The 21,756-nt window shown below is 40.6% G+C and overlaps 2 protein-coding genes, 1 long non-coding RNA gene and 1 other non-coding gene across 7 annotated transcripts in view; 2 read left to right on the top strand and 2 right to left on the bottom strand.

The window, feature by feature from the left end:
* Positions 1-719: 719 nt before the first annotated feature.
* depdc1a (DEP domain containing 1a) lies at positions 720-14,522 on the bottom strand. 3 transcript variants are annotated; one of them, XM_081605988.1, is made up of 14 exons: positions 14,191-14,522; positions 13,129-13,389; positions 11,916-12,181; positions 11,686-11,830; positions 10,756-10,886; positions 10,520-10,650; positions 10,073-10,120; positions 8,859-8,996; positions 7,216-7,848; positions 6,291-6,470; positions 5,234-5,406; positions 4,342-4,518; positions 2,719-2,922; positions 720-1,801 (listed from the first exon to the last, which is right to left on the bottom strand). In XM_081605988.1, exons 2-14 carry the CDS (start codon positions 13,174-13,176, stop codon positions 1,670-1,672), a joined length of 2,406 nt encoding a protein of 801 aa, XP_081462114.1. In that variant the 5' UTR covers positions 13,177-13,389; positions 14,191-14,522; the 3' UTR covers positions 720-1,669. The 3 variants fall into 3 exon arrangements, with proteins under 3 accessions (XP_081462114.1, XP_081462115.1, XP_081462116.1); XM_081605989.1 differs by lacking the exon at positions 6,291-6,470 and having other exon boundaries at positions 14,191-14,520; XM_081605990.1 differs by lacking the exons at positions 6,291-6,470; positions 7,216-7,848 and having other exon boundaries at positions 14,191-14,518.
* LOC145551390 (uncharacterized) lies at positions 8,947-10,924 on the top strand. The gene is made up of 3 exons (XR_014087195.1): positions 8,947-9,037; positions 10,075-10,136; positions 10,482-10,924. It is a non-coding gene; the product is annotated as an uncharacterized LOC145551390 (long non-coding RNA).
* On the bottom strand, positions 14,296-14,367 carry trnah-gug (transfer RNA histidin (anticodon GUG)). The gene has a single exon. It is a non-coding gene; the product is annotated as a tRNA-His (tRNA).
* A 402-nt stretch (positions 14,523-14,924) lies between the features above and the next one.
* Positions 14,925-21,756, top strand: part of aspm (assembly factor for spindle microtubules) — a 30,941-nt gene continuing 24,109 nt past the window's right edge. For both annotated transcript variants that reach the window (XM_008406312.3, XM_008406310.3), the window contains exons 1-7: positions 14,925-15,345; positions 15,493-15,636; positions 16,431-17,709; positions 20,432-20,512; positions 20,605-20,706; positions 21,281-21,427; positions 21,510-21,749. In XM_008406312.3, the coding sequence (XP_008404534.1) occupies positions 15,070-15,345; positions 15,493-15,636; positions 16,431-17,709; positions 20,432-20,512; positions 20,605-20,706; positions 21,281-21,427; positions 21,510-21,749 (2,269 nt within the window). In that variant the 5' untranslated portion in view covers positions 14,925-15,069. The remainder of the gene's footprint in view (positions 15,346-15,492; positions 15,637-16,430; positions 17,710-20,431; positions 20,513-20,604; positions 20,707-21,280; positions 21,428-21,509; positions 21,750-21,756) is intronic.

Below are 21,756 nucleotides of genomic sequence, written 5' to 3'. Positions count from 1 at the left end.
TTTATAGAAAATATATATTTTTAGACATTTGTTGAAACTGTAACTATGTTATGAGACAAATAATCTGTGAAAAACAAAAAAGGTTGTAACTAGAATCAACCAATCAGAGCCAGGAGGCGGGTCTTAGCGCCGTCAATCATCCAGTCGTGAATGCTAAGTTTCGTTAGCATGGCCACCTATGACAGCGGATAAACAGTTTCCCTGTAGTTGTTTCTCTGCCATTACTACATTTAGCTGTACGAGTTTGATTGGCAGCGCTAAGCCCCACCTCCTGGTTCTGATTGGTTGTTTTTGGTACATTTCTTCAGACAGCAACAGCAAGAGCAGGTGAAGAAAATCTATTTTTTCACATATTATCTGCCTCAAACTGTCAGGACAAGTTGACAGTTTTAACAAATGGGTAAAAAAAATCTTTTTTTTTTTTTAAATAAAAGTTACAGAATATGATCCTAGCTCAACATGGCTGAAGCTAACAGTGCAACAAATTACATTTTAATTCATTGTTAAAATAAAACTGTAAAGGTAAAAGAAAAAGGTTAGTTTTAACTGTATTTTATCTGATATCTCTTCAGTAAAGGGGCCCTGGCCTCCCGATGGCCCCCGTCTAGAACCGCCCATGCTGTTAAACTTTCACAAGCAAGCAGTTCATCTTAAGAAACTGAAATGAGTTTTTCCTTTCACCACCCTGTAAAGGCACTGATAATATAAACTGAGAAGGATTATAGCGTCACACAAACCAGGTTTATTTCCCAACATTTGCATAGTAAACATTTTAATAGGTGCATTTTCACTCCTATGTTCAGTTTTTGACAAAAACAAAGTATTTCTGTGGTCACATAACTTCATTTGAGGTATAAACAAACTTCATAAAGTCAAATACACATTTAGAACAAAAGAAACTAAAAGTAGGAGTTAGTATGAAGTACCTGTGAGCATTTAGCATGAAAAGTAACAATTTAGGAGTTTTGATTTGCATTTAATAAATTAAAGGCCTAATTTATAACCAAAAAATTCTGAATTAAGCTTTAATTAAGTCTTTATAACTCAAAAAAGATAAAAGTTGCGGCCAATGAAGGTTTTCTTCTTAAACACTGAAAAACATTTTCTAACCTGCATACAGAGCAGAAACACAGGACAACGTATCCGAGCCAATGGAGAAAGAACAAAAACAATGAGTACATTTCTAAAAAATAATAATACATTTCAGAATAATTTGAGAAATTTTCTAGAAAAAGAAAAAAGTTAAATATATATTTTTTGGGCAGAAATGTACTCTTTTTTTTTGTCTTCTGGATTTGCCGTAACACTGCGCCGTAAAATAAAAATTCCACTTCCACTTGAATTATTTCAGTTAAATCTGGAACCTAAAGCCATAAAACAAAACAAAAAGTCCTGCAAAACATTTAAAATAAAAGCCAAAAATATCCTGAAAGATTTAAAACTTTAGACAAATGGAGCTCTTTATACAAGTTCAAATTTATGCTCTAATATTTGACATTTCTCCTAAATTTGCTGTTTGCAGAGTATTTGACAAGAAAACAAAGAGTGAACTCTGAATCTACTCAGCTGCCTGTATGAGGGTTGCTCTCCATCTACAGAATGACATCGGTGGAGTTTTCCACCAGTAATGTAACAGTTTGGACCGTGATGCGAGCGTCATGGCGCAGCGTCAGTTCCTGATGCTGAAGGTCTTCTTGATGCTGAGCAGCGGCGGTTTGATCTTTGGCTTGTTGTCGGTTTTGCTCTGTTCGCCGCAGGAAGGGAAGCGGCGGCTGTAGATGTCGGGGTACTGCTTCTGAAACTGAACCACAGACGGTAACAGCTGCGTTTCCGCGACAAATGACAGGCGATATTTCACTAATGTTGGAAACAAACAAAAAAATTGTTTTGGTAATTTCAGTGTTTTCATTAAATAAGAAATTAAATGAGAGACCACGTATGGATAAACTTGAATACGTTGTTAAAGAACAGCTACATGAGATATTCATATTTCAGCCATCGGCAAAAAGCCCCTTAATCACCACAGAAACAAAATCTTACCAGTATTTTTGTCCAGTTTCTAATAAAAATATCTTAGTACAAAACAAACTTAATTTACAAGAAACTTTTCAACAAGACATAGAAGCTTGTTTCAAGTCAATAATTCCTTAATATTAATTAAAACGTTACAGCTCTACAGGCATGTTGTTTCACTAGTAACGAGCACAGCGCAGTTACCTAGCAACCCCAGCCAGGCCCAGCCTGTTACCTAGCAACCCCAGCCAGGCCCAACCTGTTACCTAGCAACCCCAGCCAGGCCCAGCCTGTTACCTAGCAACCCCGGCCAGGCCCAGCCTGTTACCTAGCAACCCCAGCCAGGCCCAACCTGTTACCTAGCAACCCCAGCCAGGCCCAGCCTGTTACCTAGCAACCCCAGCCAGGCCCAGCCTGTTACCTAGCAACCCCAGCCAGGCCCAACCTGTTACCTAGCAACCCCAGCCAGGCCCAGCCTGTTACCTAGCAACCCCAGCCAGGCCCAGCCTGTTACCTAGCAACTCCAGCCAGGCCCAGCCTGAGTTAATTAGCTGATTCTAAGTTTCTAATATTTAATTTTCTCACAACATTCAGCCCACAAGCTGCTGTGGAAGCTGAAGTTGAACCTAGAGGAAAAACTCTGGAAAACAGACTCATTTTGGGTTCTAGCCAGACTTGCTTTTGGTTCTGGTTCCGTCAGCTGACCTGCTTTAGCTTCTTGCGCCGGTCCTTCTCGGTGAGGTTCTGGTCCGTCAGCAGGATCTCCAGCAGCTCCTCCATGGCCTTCTGGGACGACTCCGCTTTCTGCTGCTCAAACTCAGCGCCGCTGATCTGTTTGCAGAACGCGTACATCGGCATGGGAACGCAAACCGGATTGGCGCCGTCGGTTGGACCCGAGTCGACAGGAACCTGGGTCAGGGCAGTCAAACAGTCATAAAACAAATTATACATTAAACCGTTTTCATCTTTATGAAAAAAACCCTTCCAAACATGTTTTTAATCAACGTGTTTATTCGCTTCGATGTCGACTTCTAATCCAGTTTGTCTTTCCATCTAATGGAGACGTTTAACAAGTTTGTTTATTTTACTGTTATTGTGTGCTACTGCCTCTAGGGGGCACTGTAAAACAAAAAGCTTTTATTAGCTTTTACTAAAAAAAAGTGTACAAACATTTTTTTATTTTGCATCACAGATTGATGTTCAGGATTCCAGTTTATACATTTCAACAGTAAAATTCAATAATTTTTCAGGGGACGATGTCTTACTTTTCCAGCTCCAAACTTTAAAGCAAAAAAAAAAACAAAAAAAAAAAACAAAAAACAAACGAACTAAAAATTATTAAGTTAGATAATTTATTACTATTATTAATAACTTTTGTGGTAGTATTCTTCACTCTAGAGGAGGAACAATGTAAACGAAAACATAATATTTTATACAACTGATTCATCTGAACACAAAATTCCCCCATTTCAATAAATTTATTTAACATATAAAATATAAGACAGTTATAAGACATTGAGTCATTAGGAATAATAAATATTTTGAAACAATAATTAATAAATATTAAAGTAAATGACCTTTCTGCTCAAATTATTAAATACTGAAATACAAAATATCTAGAAATTTAAAGGAAAATCTCTAAAAAATATTTGTGTTAAGTTTTCTAGAATTTAGAAAATATAGATAATTTTGGTAATTCTACCCAACATAAAACAAGAAAAGTTTAAAACTTCAGAGGGTGAGAAAAAAATGTGTCTGTTTATTCATTAGGAAAATGTTGTCCTGTCACAATCATCAGTTAATCTCAGTAAATTAAAACAATCATTCACATGATTTATAGCTTTTCTTTCTACTGGACAACCAAAGTTTTAATCTGGTTTTGGTCTCAGCTGGTGTTTTTCTTGGAGGACAATTTTGTTTAGAGAGACTTTAGAATTCATTTTATTTGTCGTTTCTGTTATTTTGGATATTTAAAATGTCTTCCAGTTCCAGCGATAAATGTTCACTAGAATTTAAAGTTTATTGATTTTTGAGAAAGTGTTTTTGCATTATTGTTACCATTATATCACTTGAAAATGGTCTCTAAACAACATATTATTGTTTATCGCACTAACTTCTGGGAGAATTTATCGTTAAAAATGTATTATTGTGTGGGTGAAAATATTTGGCTTCAACTGCAAAAAACATTTTTCCAAATTTAGGTTTTTAATCAAATGTTGGACAGCATTTTATTACTGAACTGTGAAGTTAAAATATCAAGCACTTTTCAGATCCAGAAAACACTGAGGCATCGTCAGGGATTTCTCCGTCTCCATGGTAACGGCGTACCTGTGCGGTGCGCAGGTAGTGGATGTGGTCCCTGATGGCGCTGCGCAGGTATTCTGGGACGGAGAGGACGGTCTGCTGGTGGTCCATCAGGAACGAGACGAGGCGGGTGGCCAGCAGCTCGTCCAGGTCGCAGTCCTCCGCGCTGCTCAGGACGCAGCCGGAAAACGTGTGGACCATCTGGAAACGCAAAGTAAAACTTCAACAACTAGTTTGATCTGGTTTCCACATCAAATATCTTAGTTCACTTCAAATAAGTCCAAATTAATTCATATGTAGTTTTTCCAACAAGATATAGCAGCTTATTTTAAGGCAACAACTCCTGTTCCACTGGCAGATTATTTCACTTATTTCTGCACCGTTACCTAGCAACCCCAGCCAAGCCCAGGCCGTTACCTAGCAACCCCAGCCAAGGCCAGGCCGTTACCTAGCAACCCCAGCCAAGCCCAGGTCGTTACCTAGCAACCCCAGCCAAGCCCAGGCCGTTACCTAGCAACCCCAGGCCGCTACCTAGCAACCCCAGCCAAGCCCAGGCTGCTACCTAGCAACCCCAGGCCGCTACCTAGCAACCCCAGCCAAGCCCAGGCTGCTACCTAGCAACCCCAGGTCATTACTTAGCAACCCAGTTCTAGTTCCACTGGCAGGTTATTTCACTTCTAACACAGGAAACAGCGTAAACTAGTACCTCTAACTTTCTGCACATTAATTATTTTTCACAAAAGCCAAGTGAACAAAATAACTTTTTTGGGGGGGGAAATAGTGAAAATAAAACAATCATAATCTTTAATCAGTTATCAAACATGCGCTGCTTTTTGCTGCTCTGTGACATAAAACCTCAACAAAAGAATTGAACATCTGCGGCGTTTGGAAAACACGTCGTCCATTCGCCGCTCACCAGCGTCCGGGTGCCGATGGCCGGGTGGAGGCGCGGCATGTCCACGTTCTGGCTGATGCGGGACGCCATCCTCATGAGGAGCTGCAGCTTCCTGCGGGACGCCGGCGGGAGGAGCAGCGTGCAGAGCTGCAGCGCCTCGATGGCGACGCGCTCGCACTGCGGCTGGAGAACGCCTGCAAGGAGAAAATCACCATCACAGACGGCAGGGAGGCGAAACTGGGCTATAATATGAATCACATCTATTCACTGCATTTATATTGGACAAATGAATAGATGGTGATATTAATAAACTACAACTATGATGCAGAGTGAGCTGGGCAAGATTCAAGAAGCAAAAATGGAAAAGTATGGATTTCCTCCAGGCCCAAAATAAGAAAATCACTTCAGTTTTTACCGTTTTATAATGGAAATAATCTCCCAATAGAACCTTAGAACCTTTTTAAGAAAATATTTTAACAATGTCAACTTTAAACAAGCTCATATATTGATGAAAAGCCATTTATATGGATCAACATTAGATTTTTTTTTTTGCTCTTTAGTTTGTTATTTTGTGTTTCCTTTAGTTTATGTAAAGCACTTTGAGTTGTTGCTGAAAATGTGCAACATAAATAAAATTATCTTACCTTGTAAGTTAGAAAGCTTGAAATGAGACAAAACTAAGAACAAGAAACTAAACAAACAGCTGGTAAGGTTTGGTGTTTTTATAGTAGAGTTGCTTTTGAACCAAAATAAATGGAACATTGACCAACATATCAGATGTAAATTTGACATAATTGGTAACTGAATCATGGTTTTAGGATGTAAAGCAGGTCAAACTGCCTTGTTGCTGAAATTTTCTGCACAAATAAAGTTGACAAGAGTGTTAGGTGAAGCTAAGAGGCATTAGCCGTTCAAAACATGCAGATAAAACAGAAGCAGCACAAACCATCCACACTGCATTTAGACAGACACGTTAGCGGCTGCTTTTGAATTCATTTAAGGAAAAAGTTGTTTGGAAGACATTAGTAGAGGTCGGATCTGGCGTCGACACACACATGCAGGCGGGAGACGGTCTTACTGTGCTCAGGTTTGGGTTGGGGGAGCTGGAAGTGTCTGGCAGCCACGCAGACGGGCAGATTGAGATGCGACGCAGACCGATGCGGCTGCGGCGGCGGCTTGGACACGTCCAGCGAGCTGAGGCATCGGCGGGCGGCGGGCGCCGGGAGCGCCCAAAGGTTAGAGGTACTGGAGGCGTGAGCTAGGGGCGGGCGATAACTTTTATCACGATGCTACTGAGATAACGGCAGGAATGATTTATTAAATCTGTTTTACATAACTGATTGGTGTGATTTTGTGTCACTAATCAGTAACTGCATTTAATCATATTTTCAAATGTATTGATTTTTATTAATGCTCTCAATGAAAAATCAGTGGAGGAAAAAATGACAAAACCAACATAGAAAGTTCCAGTTAAACGTCATTTACTGGAAATGATCATGACTAGACCTGTCGTAATAAACAATAAGCCAATTAATGACACGATAAATTAAAACGAGATCAATAATTTCCATTAGCATGATTTATTGTTTCTCTTTCATTCTACAAAATTTGCATGAAAAAGTTTTCAGTTTGGTGTTTTGGTCTGACTAGTCCCTTTTTTAAAAAGAACAATTTTGTTTAGAGAGACTTTATAATTGATTTTATTTGTTGTTTTGATTATTTATTTTGAACATTTAAAGAGTCTTTCTGTTTCAGCATTAAATAATCATTAGGATTGAACATTTATTGATTTCTGAGAATGTATTTATGCTGTTATGTTACTTAAACATGATCTCAAAAACAACATTATTGTTTATTGCAATAACATTTAGCAGAATTTATCATCCAGGTAAATTATTTATTGTGACAGGCCTCGTCGTGACAATAATGAATTTTAAAAATGTGTATTTTGATTATTTTATCACTATGGTTGACGAACGATGCGATGAATGCCCCCCCCCTACCTTGAGCTTTGGTTGGGAGAAAGAGAAGCTGTTGGGAGGAAGACGGAGGATACTGGTTCACGTTGAGGCAGCTGGACCACTTCGTCCCTCCATGTTCTTCTTCTTTGGTTTCCATGACGATGTCCAGGCAGCTGCTGGCGCTGTGAGGCCGCGCCGACGCCTGACCGTCTAACCGTCTAATCCTGGAACCAGCGGAGCTCCTGGTTACAACGCCTGCTGCGTTTTCGCGAACGAAACTGTCCGATTTGGTCGTAAACGTTGTGTTCAAGGGCCCGTCCTGAGGTGGGAAAACGGGATTTTCGTCGCTGGATGGAAACGGCTGCAGGCCGCGCAGAGGAGGAGAACGATCCAGGATGGTTTCCAGGGAGCAGCTTCTTGTGCGAAGCCTAACCATTTTCAGATTCGTGCCGCCGGCGCCAACGCTGCCCGATTCCTTGCGTGACTGGAGCGTCCCGCTGAGGACGGCCCTCATGGGCGACTCGGCCTCGTCGCACGAGCCCTGCCTGAGCAGCGACAGGAGGAGGCACTCCGTGGAGCGAAACGACGACTTGGCCGGCACAACAGACGGCAGCTCCGAACTCTTTCGCTTCCCACGCTGGAGCGTAGGGGGCGCTGCGACATATCCACACAACACTGAAAGCAGATGCAAACAGGGACGCAGGCAGAGAGGCAAGCAGCACAGGAACGGGGTGAAAGGTCAGAGGTCAGCGCAAGCAGAGAGTGAAAGGGAAGGGAAAGGGTGCAGTTAATTCACACTTTTACATCAGTAGCTGCGTTTCCATTATAAATTTATGCAAATCTTTATTGATATTCCATTACTGTCAAAAAAAATCTATTTTGTGATTACGATGTTTCTATTAAATAAGAAAGTTACTTAAAATTACACGCAAGTCTGTCGCTATAAGCAATAAATCACACAATAAATTAAAGAGGACTGAATCATTTCCACCCGCAAGATTTATTATTTAAGTAAATAATTCTTTAATATTGATAAAAATCTACTGATGGCAGATTATTTCACTTAGAACATGGGGAAAATATCTTGTTACAAGTGAATTTATCTATAGTACTTTCTTATCATTAAGGAGTTATTGAACTAAAACAAGCTCTGAAAAAGTCACTTGTACGTTAGCACACCTGAAACATGACAAAACGAAGAAATCTGCACTAGAAACTAGACCAAACATACTTGGAAAGATTGTTTTTTTGCAGTGTATGATTTCAACACATTGGAATAACACTCAACTTTTTATAAACTGTGGATGCAGTGAGCTGCAGATTGTCCACAAAAAGAAAAATAATCATCATGTTCATACTTCCTGTCATCTTATTTGGAGTTTCTGGCAGAAGTGACATCCCTGACTAGTCAGACCAAAAAAAAAAAACGCATCCTAGCGCTACAACTTTTTACATCAAAAAACATCAACTGGCGTGTTTATATCAAGTGATTTAATTTTTGTGATTTCAATTGGGGCAATTCTCTGGTTAATGGAAACGCAGCTACAGACAACAACACAGAAAAAACAACAACAACAACCAAGACCTCTGTTAGCAGTCAGAGACGCTGTTAGAGTCACATCAGCAGGACTGGTCGGTGGGATTCCCCAACAGCTGAGCGGGTCAGGAGGAAAAACGTTGCCTACCCAGAACGTTGATGAACAGTTCGTACAGTTCGTACGTGAGCAGCGGCTGAGGGAGGCTGTAGAAGTAATCAGACACCGTTTTGAAGACGTCTCGTTCAAAGCCGGGGTAGGACGGCTGGTCGCTGTCGTACTTCGGCCCTGCGGATGAACAGAAAGAACATCGTCATCGGCTGGTTTAGGTTTGTTACACCTACGCTGTCAAGATTAGAAATTACTATTTTTGTTTGGAGATGTGTCCCGGAGAAAAACAACGACGTGAACACCTTGCGTGTTATTGTTAACGTCCGGAAACTTTGCGCATGCGCACAACGCTGGAGGTTCTTGTGCTAGCGATAGCTGCGCTGCCGCGGTATCAATTAATCAATCAAATTTTATTTGTATAGCACATTTCAGCAGCAAGGCATTTCAAAGTGCTTTACATAATTAAAATAAAAACAGCATGTGACATTAAACAGTGAGAAAGAGATTAAAAAAACCCCATTAAAACCCGCACCCCTTTAGAACTTCAGTTAAACGTCGTTTAAACTGGGATTCTAACCCTCTGGGACTTTAGTCAAAAACACTGTTTGACAAGGACTCCAACCTCTAGGTTTTTAGTTGAAACTCCGTCAACTGGGACTCTAAACCCCGTAGAACTTTAGTTAAACGTCGTTTAACTGGGACGTTTTCCGGGGGGCTTTACATAATTAAAACGGTAGAACAATTCCTTCAACTAAATAAAACCTGGATTTGTAGTTGTTGATTTAAGGCTATGCTCCACAACAAAAGGAAAAATTAAAGCATAAAAACCATTGAAGAGCAACTCAAAACCACTCTTTTTTCTCGCCCTCTGTCGGCTACGCGACACGCAGACAACACAGCGTTACTGCTGTCCACGTTAAGCTAGCATAACTGACCTACTTCTCTCTCCCTCGCTATTTTTTTCACTTTATTAAAACTTTTTCCTGACCGTGTTATCTAGTTGTTGTAGTGTTGACCATTATTAGCAAAGCACTGCCTCCTTTTAATACATTTAATACTTGGCGTGTTACGTTCAAACTTGTCAGCTAAAGCCAATGCTAATCATCGTTAGCGAGCAGCTTTCCGCCCTCTGTACCCATAATGCACTGCTGTACTTCTACAGTAAACCGTTTCCTAAACTCACATTTCCTGAAAACTGGGATTATGAGGATGTAATGTGAAGTGTTTTCTGAGTAATAATCTGTTGAACTTACAGTTCGCCAGGCTCTTCATGGCAGATAAAACCCAATGAGGAAGATCATCTGGAAAGAAAAACAGGTTAGACTGACCAAGGAATTCACTACTGCTCCGTTTCCTTAATAGGAGAACTTTTATTATTTTTTTCAGCAGTATTTAAACCAGGTAAAATTAAAACTACAACTTGAGAAGCTCAGGGTGGAACATATTTACGGACAAAAGTTTTTTAATCATAAATGCAACATTTATGACAGAAATAAACTGTATTATATTTATAATGCAGTTTGGGTTTAATTACTGCTCTGAGTGAAATGTTCTCTCAGCAAAGGTCTTTTTTGAATCTGTATACTCCGGATAATGATTAATCGATTACTAAATTAGTTGATGATTATTTTAATAATTTGTTAGTTGTTTCTTTGACTCTAGATGTGTGAATAATGATCTGGGTGCAGTCCATCACTCACTGCTCTTGTCCTCCAGCGTGACGACTCCGTGTTTGTTGACGTTGGTCATGTTGTGGATGATGTTCTGAGGGTTTACGTGCCGCTGGTCCAAAACCTCATCCAGAGAAGAGACGCCCAGAATCCTGTGCAGGCTGGAGAAACACAACAAACTTTTCCATCTCATGATAATTTGGATTTCTGCGCTCTGATGCAACATTACGTCTGTGAGTCTGGCTGTTCAGTGTTTGTGTTTTTACTGCGTCAGAGTGACGTCTCTCCAGATTTCCTGCTCATCCTCCAGCGTCAGCTCTCGTCTCTGGTGCTGCTGCTCTTCTGCCGACGTATTTGATTTGTCTCGTGGCGTTTGGAGTGCAGGATCCATGTTCTCCTAAAAACAAGTTGGAATAAAGTATTTATATCCCTGTAGTTATGCTGCTCAGGCTGTCGGACTGTTTTCTACCAAAACTAGAGGACAAAAACCTTCATTCTGGTGCTTTTCTTAGTTTGAAGGACAAGTTTTGTTTACAGAGACTTCATAACTTTTATTTGTTGTTTTGTTAGATAGTTCAAAAAGTTATTGCGATAAACAATATTTTCGTTAATCGCAAAAACGTCTGGGGCAATTTATTCTATTGACCATATAATTGCGCAAATTGAAAATACAAAAATAAATTAATTTAGAAAAAAACTAAAGACACCTTCTTTGAAAGAAAGTTTTTGCATCAGGATTAGGTCAACAGCTTATTTGATCTCAGTCTGTGGGAAGATCTGAAAATACGTGTGAAGGCGAACGAGGCGGACGACCAAATGGACCGGTTCGGTTCTGTCAGGACGAACGGGTCAGAACTTCAGCAAACTATTGTGAGACGTTTGTGGAACCAAACCCAAAAGGTCCGACCTGGAGTTATTCATGTTAAAACACAGTTATCCCTGATACTGACCAAATGTATGGCAACTTTTAAATCCATCCATTTTCTTTACACCCTTGTCCCTTAGTGGGGTCGGGATCAACTTTTAAATAAAGAGAAAAATTCTTGCCAAAGTTTTTGGCCTTTAACAAACAGAATTAATTTTTAGTGATTCTAACTGACGTAAAACAAGAAAAGTTTGGTCTGATTTGACTTCAGACGGTGAGAATAAAAACGTGTGTGTGTGTTTTTTTATTCAGTTCATATAAACATCCTAACCATGGAGTCTTTCTCCTGGTTCCTCAGGCTCCTCAGTCTGAAGAAACCTTCCCGGTCCCGGAGTGACGGCCGCTTCTTTATGGACCTGCAGCCTGACGCCGGAGCTGGACACGGGATCGGTTTCAGAGGAGAAGTAGACGGGAATCTGGAAAATCACACATGAACAACTTAACTTTGATTAAATCCCAGTTTAGGTCACATATGTTTTTAAAACATGACAATAAAGTCACCTGAAGAGCATGTGGTTGTCCTCCAGGTCCTCCGTTCCCCAGCGGCCCTTCACGTCTTCGATCACATGGTTCTTCAGGAACTTCTTGAGCAGCTGAACGGTTTGCTGCCTGGTGACTTCGGGGCCGAAGTTGCTGTTGCTCTGGAGCAGCTGGTGCAGCCAGTCCACGGCGGCGGCGGCCGTGAAGCAGGAAGCATGGTGCCTGAAGTTCTGCCGGTGCTTCCTGACGGGCATGCCGGCCCGAAACAAACGCGTCACCTCATTCCACTGAAAGAAAAACACAGACAGATAAAGGCACCGATTGCAGTTTTCAATTACCAATCTTTAAAAAGACAGAAACCAGAATAGCAACGATTCTTCTGATGCAAAAATAGTCAAACACAATAAGTATTATAGTTATTTTGATCCACAGGCACAAGCAAAAATGTTGACTGAACACTGTGCACCTGAGAAATGCGAAGAAAAATGGTAACTATTATTGTCTGTTGGTTATTTCCTTTAATAGAACTATGAGTACTGTCCTGTGGATTGCATAGTGAGGTGTTTTTTCCTGCTCTCTTGTCTTAGGACACAGAATAAAATGTAGCTATTGTGTAATTCCTGCACATTTACAACGCCATGAATTGTGGTAATGTTGATTAATATGCACTGTCCTAATCAAATACATCAAAATTAAATGTAGTTGCACAGTATTATTTTTCCTATGCTAAATTTGCACGTAATATACAGAATTCTTTTTACTTTGTGTGTATTTTCATGCTTCAATTTGCTGCTAACGTACCTGAATGTTCCCACTTTGAAACAATAAAGAAAACGTTTTTTTTCTTTAAATGCATTTAAACACTGTATTATGAAACATCCTAGCATGTTTTAATCAAGAAAACTTGAAACTTAAGTAAATTAAAATGTACAAAGTAAACCAGGCATGATAAGCATTTAATAAGCTAAGATAAGCATTTAATAAGCTAAGTGCTAAAGTATTTGATTTTACTCCTGAATAGCTGCTGAGAAGCGCTGGTTTTAAAGTCAAGGAATGTTTTTGAGTAAAAGTAAAAGAAACAAGCGTCGTTTTACAAGTTTAATTTTTTTTTATTAATATTAGTTTATCAAAGAGGTGTACGCAACTGTTACTGTATATCTGAAACGAAAACACCCTAAACTTTTCCGTTAATAAAATAGTTAGCGATTCTGCTCTATAAACAACAAAAACTCACCAATTTTGTAGCTCGATAGGGTCCAGGAGTGATAATATGAGTGTCCATGTTTAATAATAACAACACGGAGTTGTTTCCACCTCATCCAGAGTAGAGAAACAGCGTAACGTCCATTCTTTGGAGAAATATGTCGATGTTTTGCTACTAGCTAATTAGCTGCAGCACTCATCGCTCGCTGTCTGTTCAAAATTACGAGCCGTCCGCTTCTGGCAGCTGATTGGACAGCCCTTGAATCACGTGACACGCCTTCGCTTCCGGAAGCTGGAAAAAGGGAAAAAAGGAGACTATCCATAAAAAGATCCACAAAAACGTCTTCCAATCATCATAAGTTTCACAAAACAGGTGATTAATAGACAATTATGCCTGCTTTTCGTTGTAACAATAGGCATTTATTGACAGTAATTAAATGTAATGAGTTGGATTTTATTTTGTAGAACTTTACTTACCTCCATATTTATCTTGCATATAAAAACCTTGTTTAAAGATTGTTTTAAATATGTTGCACTTTAAAATGATAACATTTGGTGGTATAAATTATTTTATTATCTAGAAAACAGCAGTCAAACCAGCTCCAATTACCAACCAAATAACAAATACGATGTAATATACTACTAAATCTCCCCTTCTAACTGCTGTTATTTTTCTTGATATACATTTATTTTGTTAGTATTTTATATGTTCTAAGCTTTATGTATTTTTATATATATCACTAATTCACGTAAAAGAATCTTTGCAAAAACAATAATAATTTAAATTCTATCAAACATTGTGTCGTTTGCTTGTTGGAGTTCTCCAGCAAATAAATCTCCAGTAAAATGAGATGAGTAAATATCATATACAGAGATATTTACTTATGGGGTCACCTTTGAAAGCATTTAGTTGTAATTAATTTTATTTATGGTGTTTATAATATAAGAGGATGTATTACAATCGTATGTCACTTTTCATATTTTATTAAAGTGGTGTCTCAAAATATTGAGAAGTTTAAGTCAATATTTTTGCAATAGTTCCACTCCTTCATAATATATTCATTTAGTGTGCATACACTGTATTCATACTTACTTAGGGAGATCGGCAGTAGCAAAGTTTCATTGTAAATACAATGATTACCTTCCTTCAAACATGTTTTAAATCGGATCTCAACACAAAAAAATGACCAGCATTTCCTGCCGTGACCCGGATTCGAACCGGGGTTGCTGCGGCCACAACGCAGAGTACTAACCACTATACGATCACGGCGAGCTATTGAGCCAGATGAGTGGGCGCTTCTCCAACGAGAAATCCTTCCCTTTATGCAACTGAATCATTCGTACCAATTTAGACGGAGATAAACTTAAGGTGATACTTATTTAATTCAATTTTAAACGACTAAATTGGCTTGTGCAATGACAGGTTTCGAATTAGGACAAAGATTGTGAAAAATAGCATGTGACACGTATTTTAAAATTTGGGATTAGCAAGTAAGATAGATATTCTTTTTTATAAAATCACTGTGCTCGTCAGAAAAATGTATGCATTTAAACACATGTACTAATGATTACAACTGCATTTGTCTTGGATAATAAGTATTTAAAACAAACAGGAAAATAGTCGTTTGCGTTGAGTTGAAAAAATAATACAAGTGGCTCCTCATCTTTTACTGTTAATCTCTGAATGTAGGCGTGGACTATGGTTGTTTAAACATGTATTCGGACACTGATTGGTTCTCAACAGTGCGTCCTTGTATTCTCTCTCCTCATTGGGCATGGCGCAAAAGCAGCTCGCTTGCCATTGGCTGATTTTCCTTTCGGCAGAATTTGAAATAACGCCGTGCTTTAACGTTTGTTAGCTGGCGTGTCTCAGACCCGAACACGTACTAACTGGATTTGCTTTGCACAAAACGTTGATTAGAATTCCGTAACATGTAGTTTGTTTCGAATCGCGTTTTTATTGTCTTAAAAAATGGCTGAAGCGGTAACTTTAGCACAACGGGGACTTCTGGATATCAGTCCGGGGAAGAAAATGGATACTAATAAGGAGAACGACGTTCCAGTTTTGAGTCTCATTCAGTTTTCAAAGCCACCTTTTGTGTCTTTCGGCTCTGTAAAGTTGGGCACCTCGAAATCCGCTATTTTGCAAATTGAGAACCCGATTGAGGATGTAGAAGCGGAGGTTACAATCGAAAAGATCCCGTCAAATAAAGGTTTTTCTGTGGACCAGAACATCTTTACGGTCCAGGTAACTGTTTTACTTTATCAATATACAAGCCACTAGCTTGGAACATATACTTTTAAACCTAAATTTTCATCGGAAGCACTATTATTTTAGTTGTGGGATTGCAATGCATGAACAATTCCTAATTTCTCTCCGTGTTTGTGTTTGCAGCCTCTGAGCTCATTCAGCTTGAGAATAAGCTGGACCCCAACAGAAGAAGGTGGCATCAGAGAGTTGATCTCGTTCAATGCGAATGGAGTTCTTAAACATCAGGCTGTTCTGCTGGGGAGAGCAGAAACGACAAAAAAGAAAAAGGTATCTGCACACTGAAACTGCCCTGCAGGTGTCAGGTGCATCTCTGCTCCTGACACCTGATTCAGATGATAGCATTAGCCTGTTCATCAGCCATTTGTTTAAGCCAGAGACTCACTAACTTCACAACTGTAGAAATAAACACCAAGGTGCTTTAAGGTTACGTCTCATCTTAAATACAAAACTTTAAAAATAAACGTGTTTCTTTAACCACTACCGTTGTTTCTGAACCTGCTTTTAAACAGACTTAAACGTGTAATCTGATATTTTCTATCCAGTTCGGTTTTTTTTCCTTTGTATAGGCCATTGCCAGCACACTCCAAGCTTTCTCCCATTTACTGGGATTCCCTCAGGGAGAATTTCTATTTAGCCAATCAGCGAACGATGTCGTCTATTTTCTGTACTCTGTAGCTTAAGCAATGGCAGCGGAGGAAGTGAGAAACCTTCAGTTTGTGTTGGCCACACTTCCAAATATTGAATTAAGATTAATAACCATTTTGTTCTGTTTGGCCATTGGGGTAAGACTCGTAGCATTGAACTCGCTTTACATACGTCACAGACAAACATTAGCGATTTGGTAAAATTTAAAACTTGTATATTCAAGTGGAGTTACCAAGCAAACAAACCCTCATTATTAGAAGACAAGCACATTTGTAGGCAAACTTGCAGCGTATTCATTTTCCTTATTGTTGAATTAGCTAAAAGGAACAAAAATTAGGTAAACAAAGATGCAGTAGAATAAAAGTGGAACTGTCTGGAGCTTTTCTTCAATGTTAACTCTGTTTTTGTTCTTGCAGAAGAGCTTATGGGATTCGATCAAACACAAGAGGGGGATGGAAAAAACACAAACCCCATTGACAAGAACGGCGTGTCCACGGAAGATGGCAGGAAACAAAACCTTCCAGGTGTCGCGGCAGTCGCAGTATAAGCGGGAAAAGCTGCGCAGCCCGCTTGCTTCGCTCAACAAGGGCAACGGCGCCATGAAGGAAAACCTGCTTCAAGAGCGCAGCTTGGAACCAGTGGGCAAGAACACGTCGAACCCGGGTCGACGGTCTGTTGTCTTGTCGGATCAGGGAAGCGTTTCTCCAGAAAGGAAGAACTCGCCCGTCGTTCTGCTTGTCCCGACTACAAAGGTCGTCCACTCTGGCCCTGATGGCGTCACAGAACACCCTAAAAACAATGAACTGACTAAATTGTTTGACAGGACTCTGTCTCCGATCGGTACGCCGGAGATGTTCAAGAAACTCATGCCTCGAATTGAGTCCGGCAGCCCACTTCCTGCCCCTGACGGCGACTCATCCGGATCCTCTCTTCCATCTTTGAAGGACGCTCTGGTTCTGATAGACTCCGACCTCGGACATGACACCAGTCCAAGAAATACGAGTTCTAGCTGCGAGTTTTCAGATTCTCTGGAATCTAAGAGCGGAGACGCGCAGCCTCACGAGCCGAGACTCACGTTTTTCGTCAGCAAAAAGATTGCTTCAAAAGTAGAGAAGGTTGTAGAAAAGGAAAAAGTGAAGTTTTCGTTCACATCTGCCACTGTGACCAAAGGCAAAGCGTCTGTGGATTCGGGCAGTTCTGGAGAGAGGAAAGTCAGGAAGTCCCGCCGACGGCTACTGGAGAAAACACTTGAACTCTCTGACGGTGGCAGCCAGAGCGACTCCGGTCCGGGAACTCCAAGCCTTCCCATCATAGACGCCGAGACGGGAGCTGAACAGTGTGATGCTGGACATGAATTCCTGGATTTCACCTCCTCCAGCCCCAATCAAAGGTCTTCCCTTCCAGACACGGCGCTGTCTCGGTTCTCTGCCACCTCTTCGCCAGTTCACGCTCTGCCCGCTGCCAGCTCGTCGGACTTGTCTCCAGCTGGTTCTGCTCAGGAAGACCTGTTCCCTGTCCAGTTGGCAGTGAAAAGCAAGAAGAGGAAGAGTGAGGAGTTCTCGAGAGCCGATTCCACCAAGAGCGAGGACTCGGGAAAGCTGCAGCGGGTGAAGAGGAGCCGGGTTGTGGTCGGGAAAATTGAGCCGCCAGCGTTGGTCCAGAACAGGAGCACAACTCAGCGGGAGAAAGTCACAAGTGAGTATTATGCTAAGATGACTTTTTTTAGCTTTATATGTTATAATTAGGCCTGTTACGATAACAGATTTAGCTGGATAATGAATGGTCCCAGAGCAAAGGTAGTATTGTTGTTTGGAGACCATTTTAAAGTAAAATAATGTAAGAACGCATTTTCATAGATCAATAGACTTTAAATTCTAATGAACATTTAACAACTGGAAGACATTTTAAATATCCATAATAAATAAACCAAACAACAAATAAAATGAATTATGAAGTCTCTGTAAACAAAACTGACCTTCAAAAAAAAGCTGGTTGAAACCAAAGCATCCAGTTTTTAGTAGAGAGAAAAACTTTGAATTATGCATATAAGAATTAAGCTCATTTCAATTTATCATGTGATAATTAACTTGCTGCTTATCACGACTGGCCTCGTTATTAGTTATGTTATTCCCAGTCAAAAACAAACCTGGACTTTTGCTTTGACTCTTTCATGCATGTTTGAGAAATCTTTTAATCTCCATGGCAAGCTGTGCGAAACGCCTGGGTGGACCTAGCCCCGCCTTCCAGGCGAAGCTCCTCCTCCACTCAGCTCCTTCAAACTAGCCAGCAGCAATTAGCAAACATCTGCTGAGCTCGTTATAGGAGCTGCTGCTCAGAGCAACACTGGTAAAAACGTTAAAGGGTTAATAGAGGAGCCATGCTGGGTGACTTCCTGGAGGCGGAGCTTAATAAAGAGACAGGCCCAAGACATTGAATCAGGAAGTAAAATTTCTTTCAAGCCATTTGATATGTAGCATTTTTATAACAAATGAAGGTAACATAGTTGATTGTTCTATAAAATGGCTGTGTGCCTGAAAAACACATACTACGTACTGCCCCTTTAATCTTTTTTTCTGCTTTTTGGAAAAAGAAATTACAAATGTCAAAACAATTTAAAGGTCTTATTTCAGTCATCCCTTCTGCATGTTGTATGACAGAATATCACAGCCAGATAATAATAATTTAGTCACAATGTTAGCAGAATACAGGCACAGTTTTACTGTAAGAATATCGAAAGTAATTTTAATAAGAAATAAGCTTGGATATTTTTTTCTGCTGGAGTTCTGAAAATTACTGCTTCAATCTCCTGATATAGGTCCTTCTAAAAAAATTTGCATATTGTGATAAAGTTAATTATTTTCCATAATGTAATGATAAAAATTAAACTGTCATATTTTAGATTCATTGCACAACAACTGAAATATTTCAGGTCTTTTATGGTTTTAATACTGTTGATTTTGGCAAACAGCTCATGAAAACCCAAAATCCCTGCCTCAAAAAATTAGCATATTTCATCCGACCAATAAAAGAAAAGTGTTTGAATACCAAAAAAGTCAAACTTCAAATAATTATGTTCAGTTCTGCATCAATACTTGCTCAGGAATCATTTTGCAGCCTTCAATGTGGCATGGAGGCCATCAGCCTGTGGCTCTGCTGGGTGTCATGGAGCCCAGGATGCTTCGATGGCCTTAAGCTCATCCAGAGTTTTGGGTCTTGGTCTCTCAACTTTCTCTTCACAACATCCCACAGATTCTCTATGGGGTTCAGGTCAGGAGAGTTGGCAGGCCAACAGTAGCATCATGGTCAGTATACCAGTGGTTTTGGCTCTGTGAGCAGGTTGTGCTGAAAAATGAAATCTTCATCTCCATAAAGCTTTTCAGCAGATGGAAGCATGAAGTGCTCCAAACCTCCTGATAGCTGCTGCATTGACCTGCCCTTGATAAAACCCAGTGGACCAACACCAGCAGCTGACATGGCTCCCCAGACCATCACTGACTCTGGGTACTGGACACTGGACTTCTGGCCTTTTGGCATTTCCTTCTCCCCAGTCTTCCTCCAGACTCTGGCACCTTGATTTCCGAATGACATGCAAAATTTGCTTTCATCCGAAAAAAGTACTTTGGACCACTGAGCAACAGTCCAGTGCTGCTTCTCTGTAGCCCAGGTCAGACGCTTCTGCCGCTGTTTCTGGTTCAACAGTGGCTTGACCTTTGACCTGGGGAATGTGGCACCTGTAGCCCATTTCCTGCACACGCCTGAGCACGGTGGCTCTGGATGTTTCTACTCCAGACTCAGTCCACTGCTTCCTCCAAGGTCTGGAATCGGTCCTTCTCCACCATCTTCCTCAGGGTCCGGTCACCTCGTCTCGTTGTGCAGCTTTTCCTGCCACTTCTTCCTTCCCACTGAGGAGCCTTGATACTCTGGGATCAGCCTATTGGTTCAGAAATGTCTTTGTGTCTTACCCTCTTGCTTGAGGGCGTCAATGATGACCTTCTGGACAGCAGTCAGGTCAGCAGTCTGACCCATGGTTGCGGTTTTGAGTAATGAACCAGGCTGGTAGTTTTTAAAAGCCTCAGGAATCTTTTGCAGGTGTTTAGAGTTACTTTGTTGATTCAGATGATGGTTAACGGCTCGTTCAGAGAACCTTTTCATCATATGCTCATTTTATGAGACAGATTTTGGGTTTTCATGAGCTGTTTGCCAAAATCATCAGCATTAAAACAATAAAAGACCTGAAATATTTCAGTTGTTGTGCAATGAATCTAAAATATTATCATTACATTATGGAAAATAATTAACTTTATCACAATATGCTAATTTTTTGGGAAGGACCTGTATAATGACTTCATTCTGACTTACTTAATTGTGTGACAGTTTTAATAAAAATGAGTAATTGATCCGTCTCTTTCCTGCCCAGACCTGACCCAGTCTGTGAGGACGGCAAAGTCTGCAGCTGCTTCCAAGGCTAAACGTTCAAGTGCCAAAGTCCCCACCAGAAGTATAAACCTGCACATCTTAATGGGTTAACATCATCTGGGTTTGTTTTCTTCACTCAGGTTTTTCCCTTGTCTTCTTCTTCTTCTTCTTTAGGTGCTTTGACTCTGAAGGCGTCCGCTTCTCAGTCTGTGAAGATCTCAAAAGTGGCGGCTGTAGCTCAGTCGAAGCTAACGTTCATCAAGCCAAAACAGACGGGTATGTACGGAAGAGGATTAGGGCCACAGTAAAAAATAAAATTATTTTTTGTCACAGAATTATGTCAAATAATGTTGACCTCCTTTCACACTTGTTCACAAAAATTTGATTTTTTGTCACAGAATTTTGACTTTTTCTTTATTTTTATAATTTTTTCCATAGAATTTTAACGGTTTTATTTCACAGAATTTAGCCTTTTTTCACATGGAATTGAATTTTTATTCCTCTGAACTTTAAATGTTGGTTTTCCCTCTGAATTTTGACTTTAATATTTTTTACTTTTTCTGAGAATCTTTCCTCTTTAGGAATTCAGAGTTTATTTTCATAATCCAGATTTGATTTCAGATTGTCTCCTGACAGAGATGCATGTTATGCAGGAGAACTTACTCTTTGGAAAATATACTGGATTCCAGTGGGTTTCTTTTGTTTTTCACAGCGGATTAGTCAAAATATTGAAGAAAAATGTCACATTTTCTCTTTAGTGGCTCTAATCTGCCTCAGACATGTAATTGAGTGTTTTCTCCTCATCTTGGGGGTTTTATTTAGTTTTCTGTGTTGTTTTTGCCATTTTCAGCTTTGCCGAGACACCCGATGCCGTTCGCAGCCAAGAACATGTTCTACGACGAGCGCTGGATCGAGAAGCAGGAGAGGGGATTCACCTGGTGGCTCAACCACGTCCTGACCCCCGACGACTTCAAGGTCAACACCGAAGTGGCTAAAGGTAGCACGGCGCTGTGACACTCGGCTGCAGACGAGCCACGTTTTAGGTTACAGATGAATAATAACATGGTTTTGATTGTCAGTGAGCGCCGTCTCGCTCGCGCTGGGCGGCGGGGATGACCTCGGCGTTCCCAAAGCGCCCACCAAGGAGGAGATGTCCTTCAGCACCTACACGGCCAAGCGGAAGCTGAACCGCCTGCGCCGCGCCGCCTGCCAGCTGTTCACCTCGGAGGCCATGGTCAAGGCCATCCAGAGGCTGGAGCTGGAGGTGGAGGCCCGGCGGCTGCTGGTCCGCAAAGACCGCCACCTCTGGAAGGACATAGGTACGGC

Source organism: Poecilia reticulata, chromosome 4 (genome assembly GCF_904066995.2).
Source record: "Poecilia reticulata chromosome 4, P_reticulata-male-v2, whole genome shotgun sequence".
Classification (NCBI taxonomy): Eukaryota; Metazoa; Chordata; class Actinopteri; order Cyprinodontiformes; family Poeciliidae; genus Poecilia; species Poecilia reticulata.
This window is presented reverse-complemented; position numbering and strand designations above follow the sequence as displayed.

Bases quoted from the DNA above. Each gene is read 5' to 3' on its own strand.
- depdc1a (XM_081605988.1), bottom strand. From the start codon at position 13,176: ATGGACACTCATATTATCACTCCTGGACCCTATCGAGCTACAAAATTG. The intron at 4,519-5,233 runs GTGAGCGGCGAA...TTGCGTTTCCAG, and splicing joins CCATCGGCACCCGGACGCTG to ATGGTCCACACGTTTTCCGG. The intron at 1,802-2,718 runs GTCAGCTGACGG...TCTGTGGTTCAG, and splicing joins GGCGCAAGAAGCTAAAGCAG to TTTCAGAAGCAGTACCCCGA.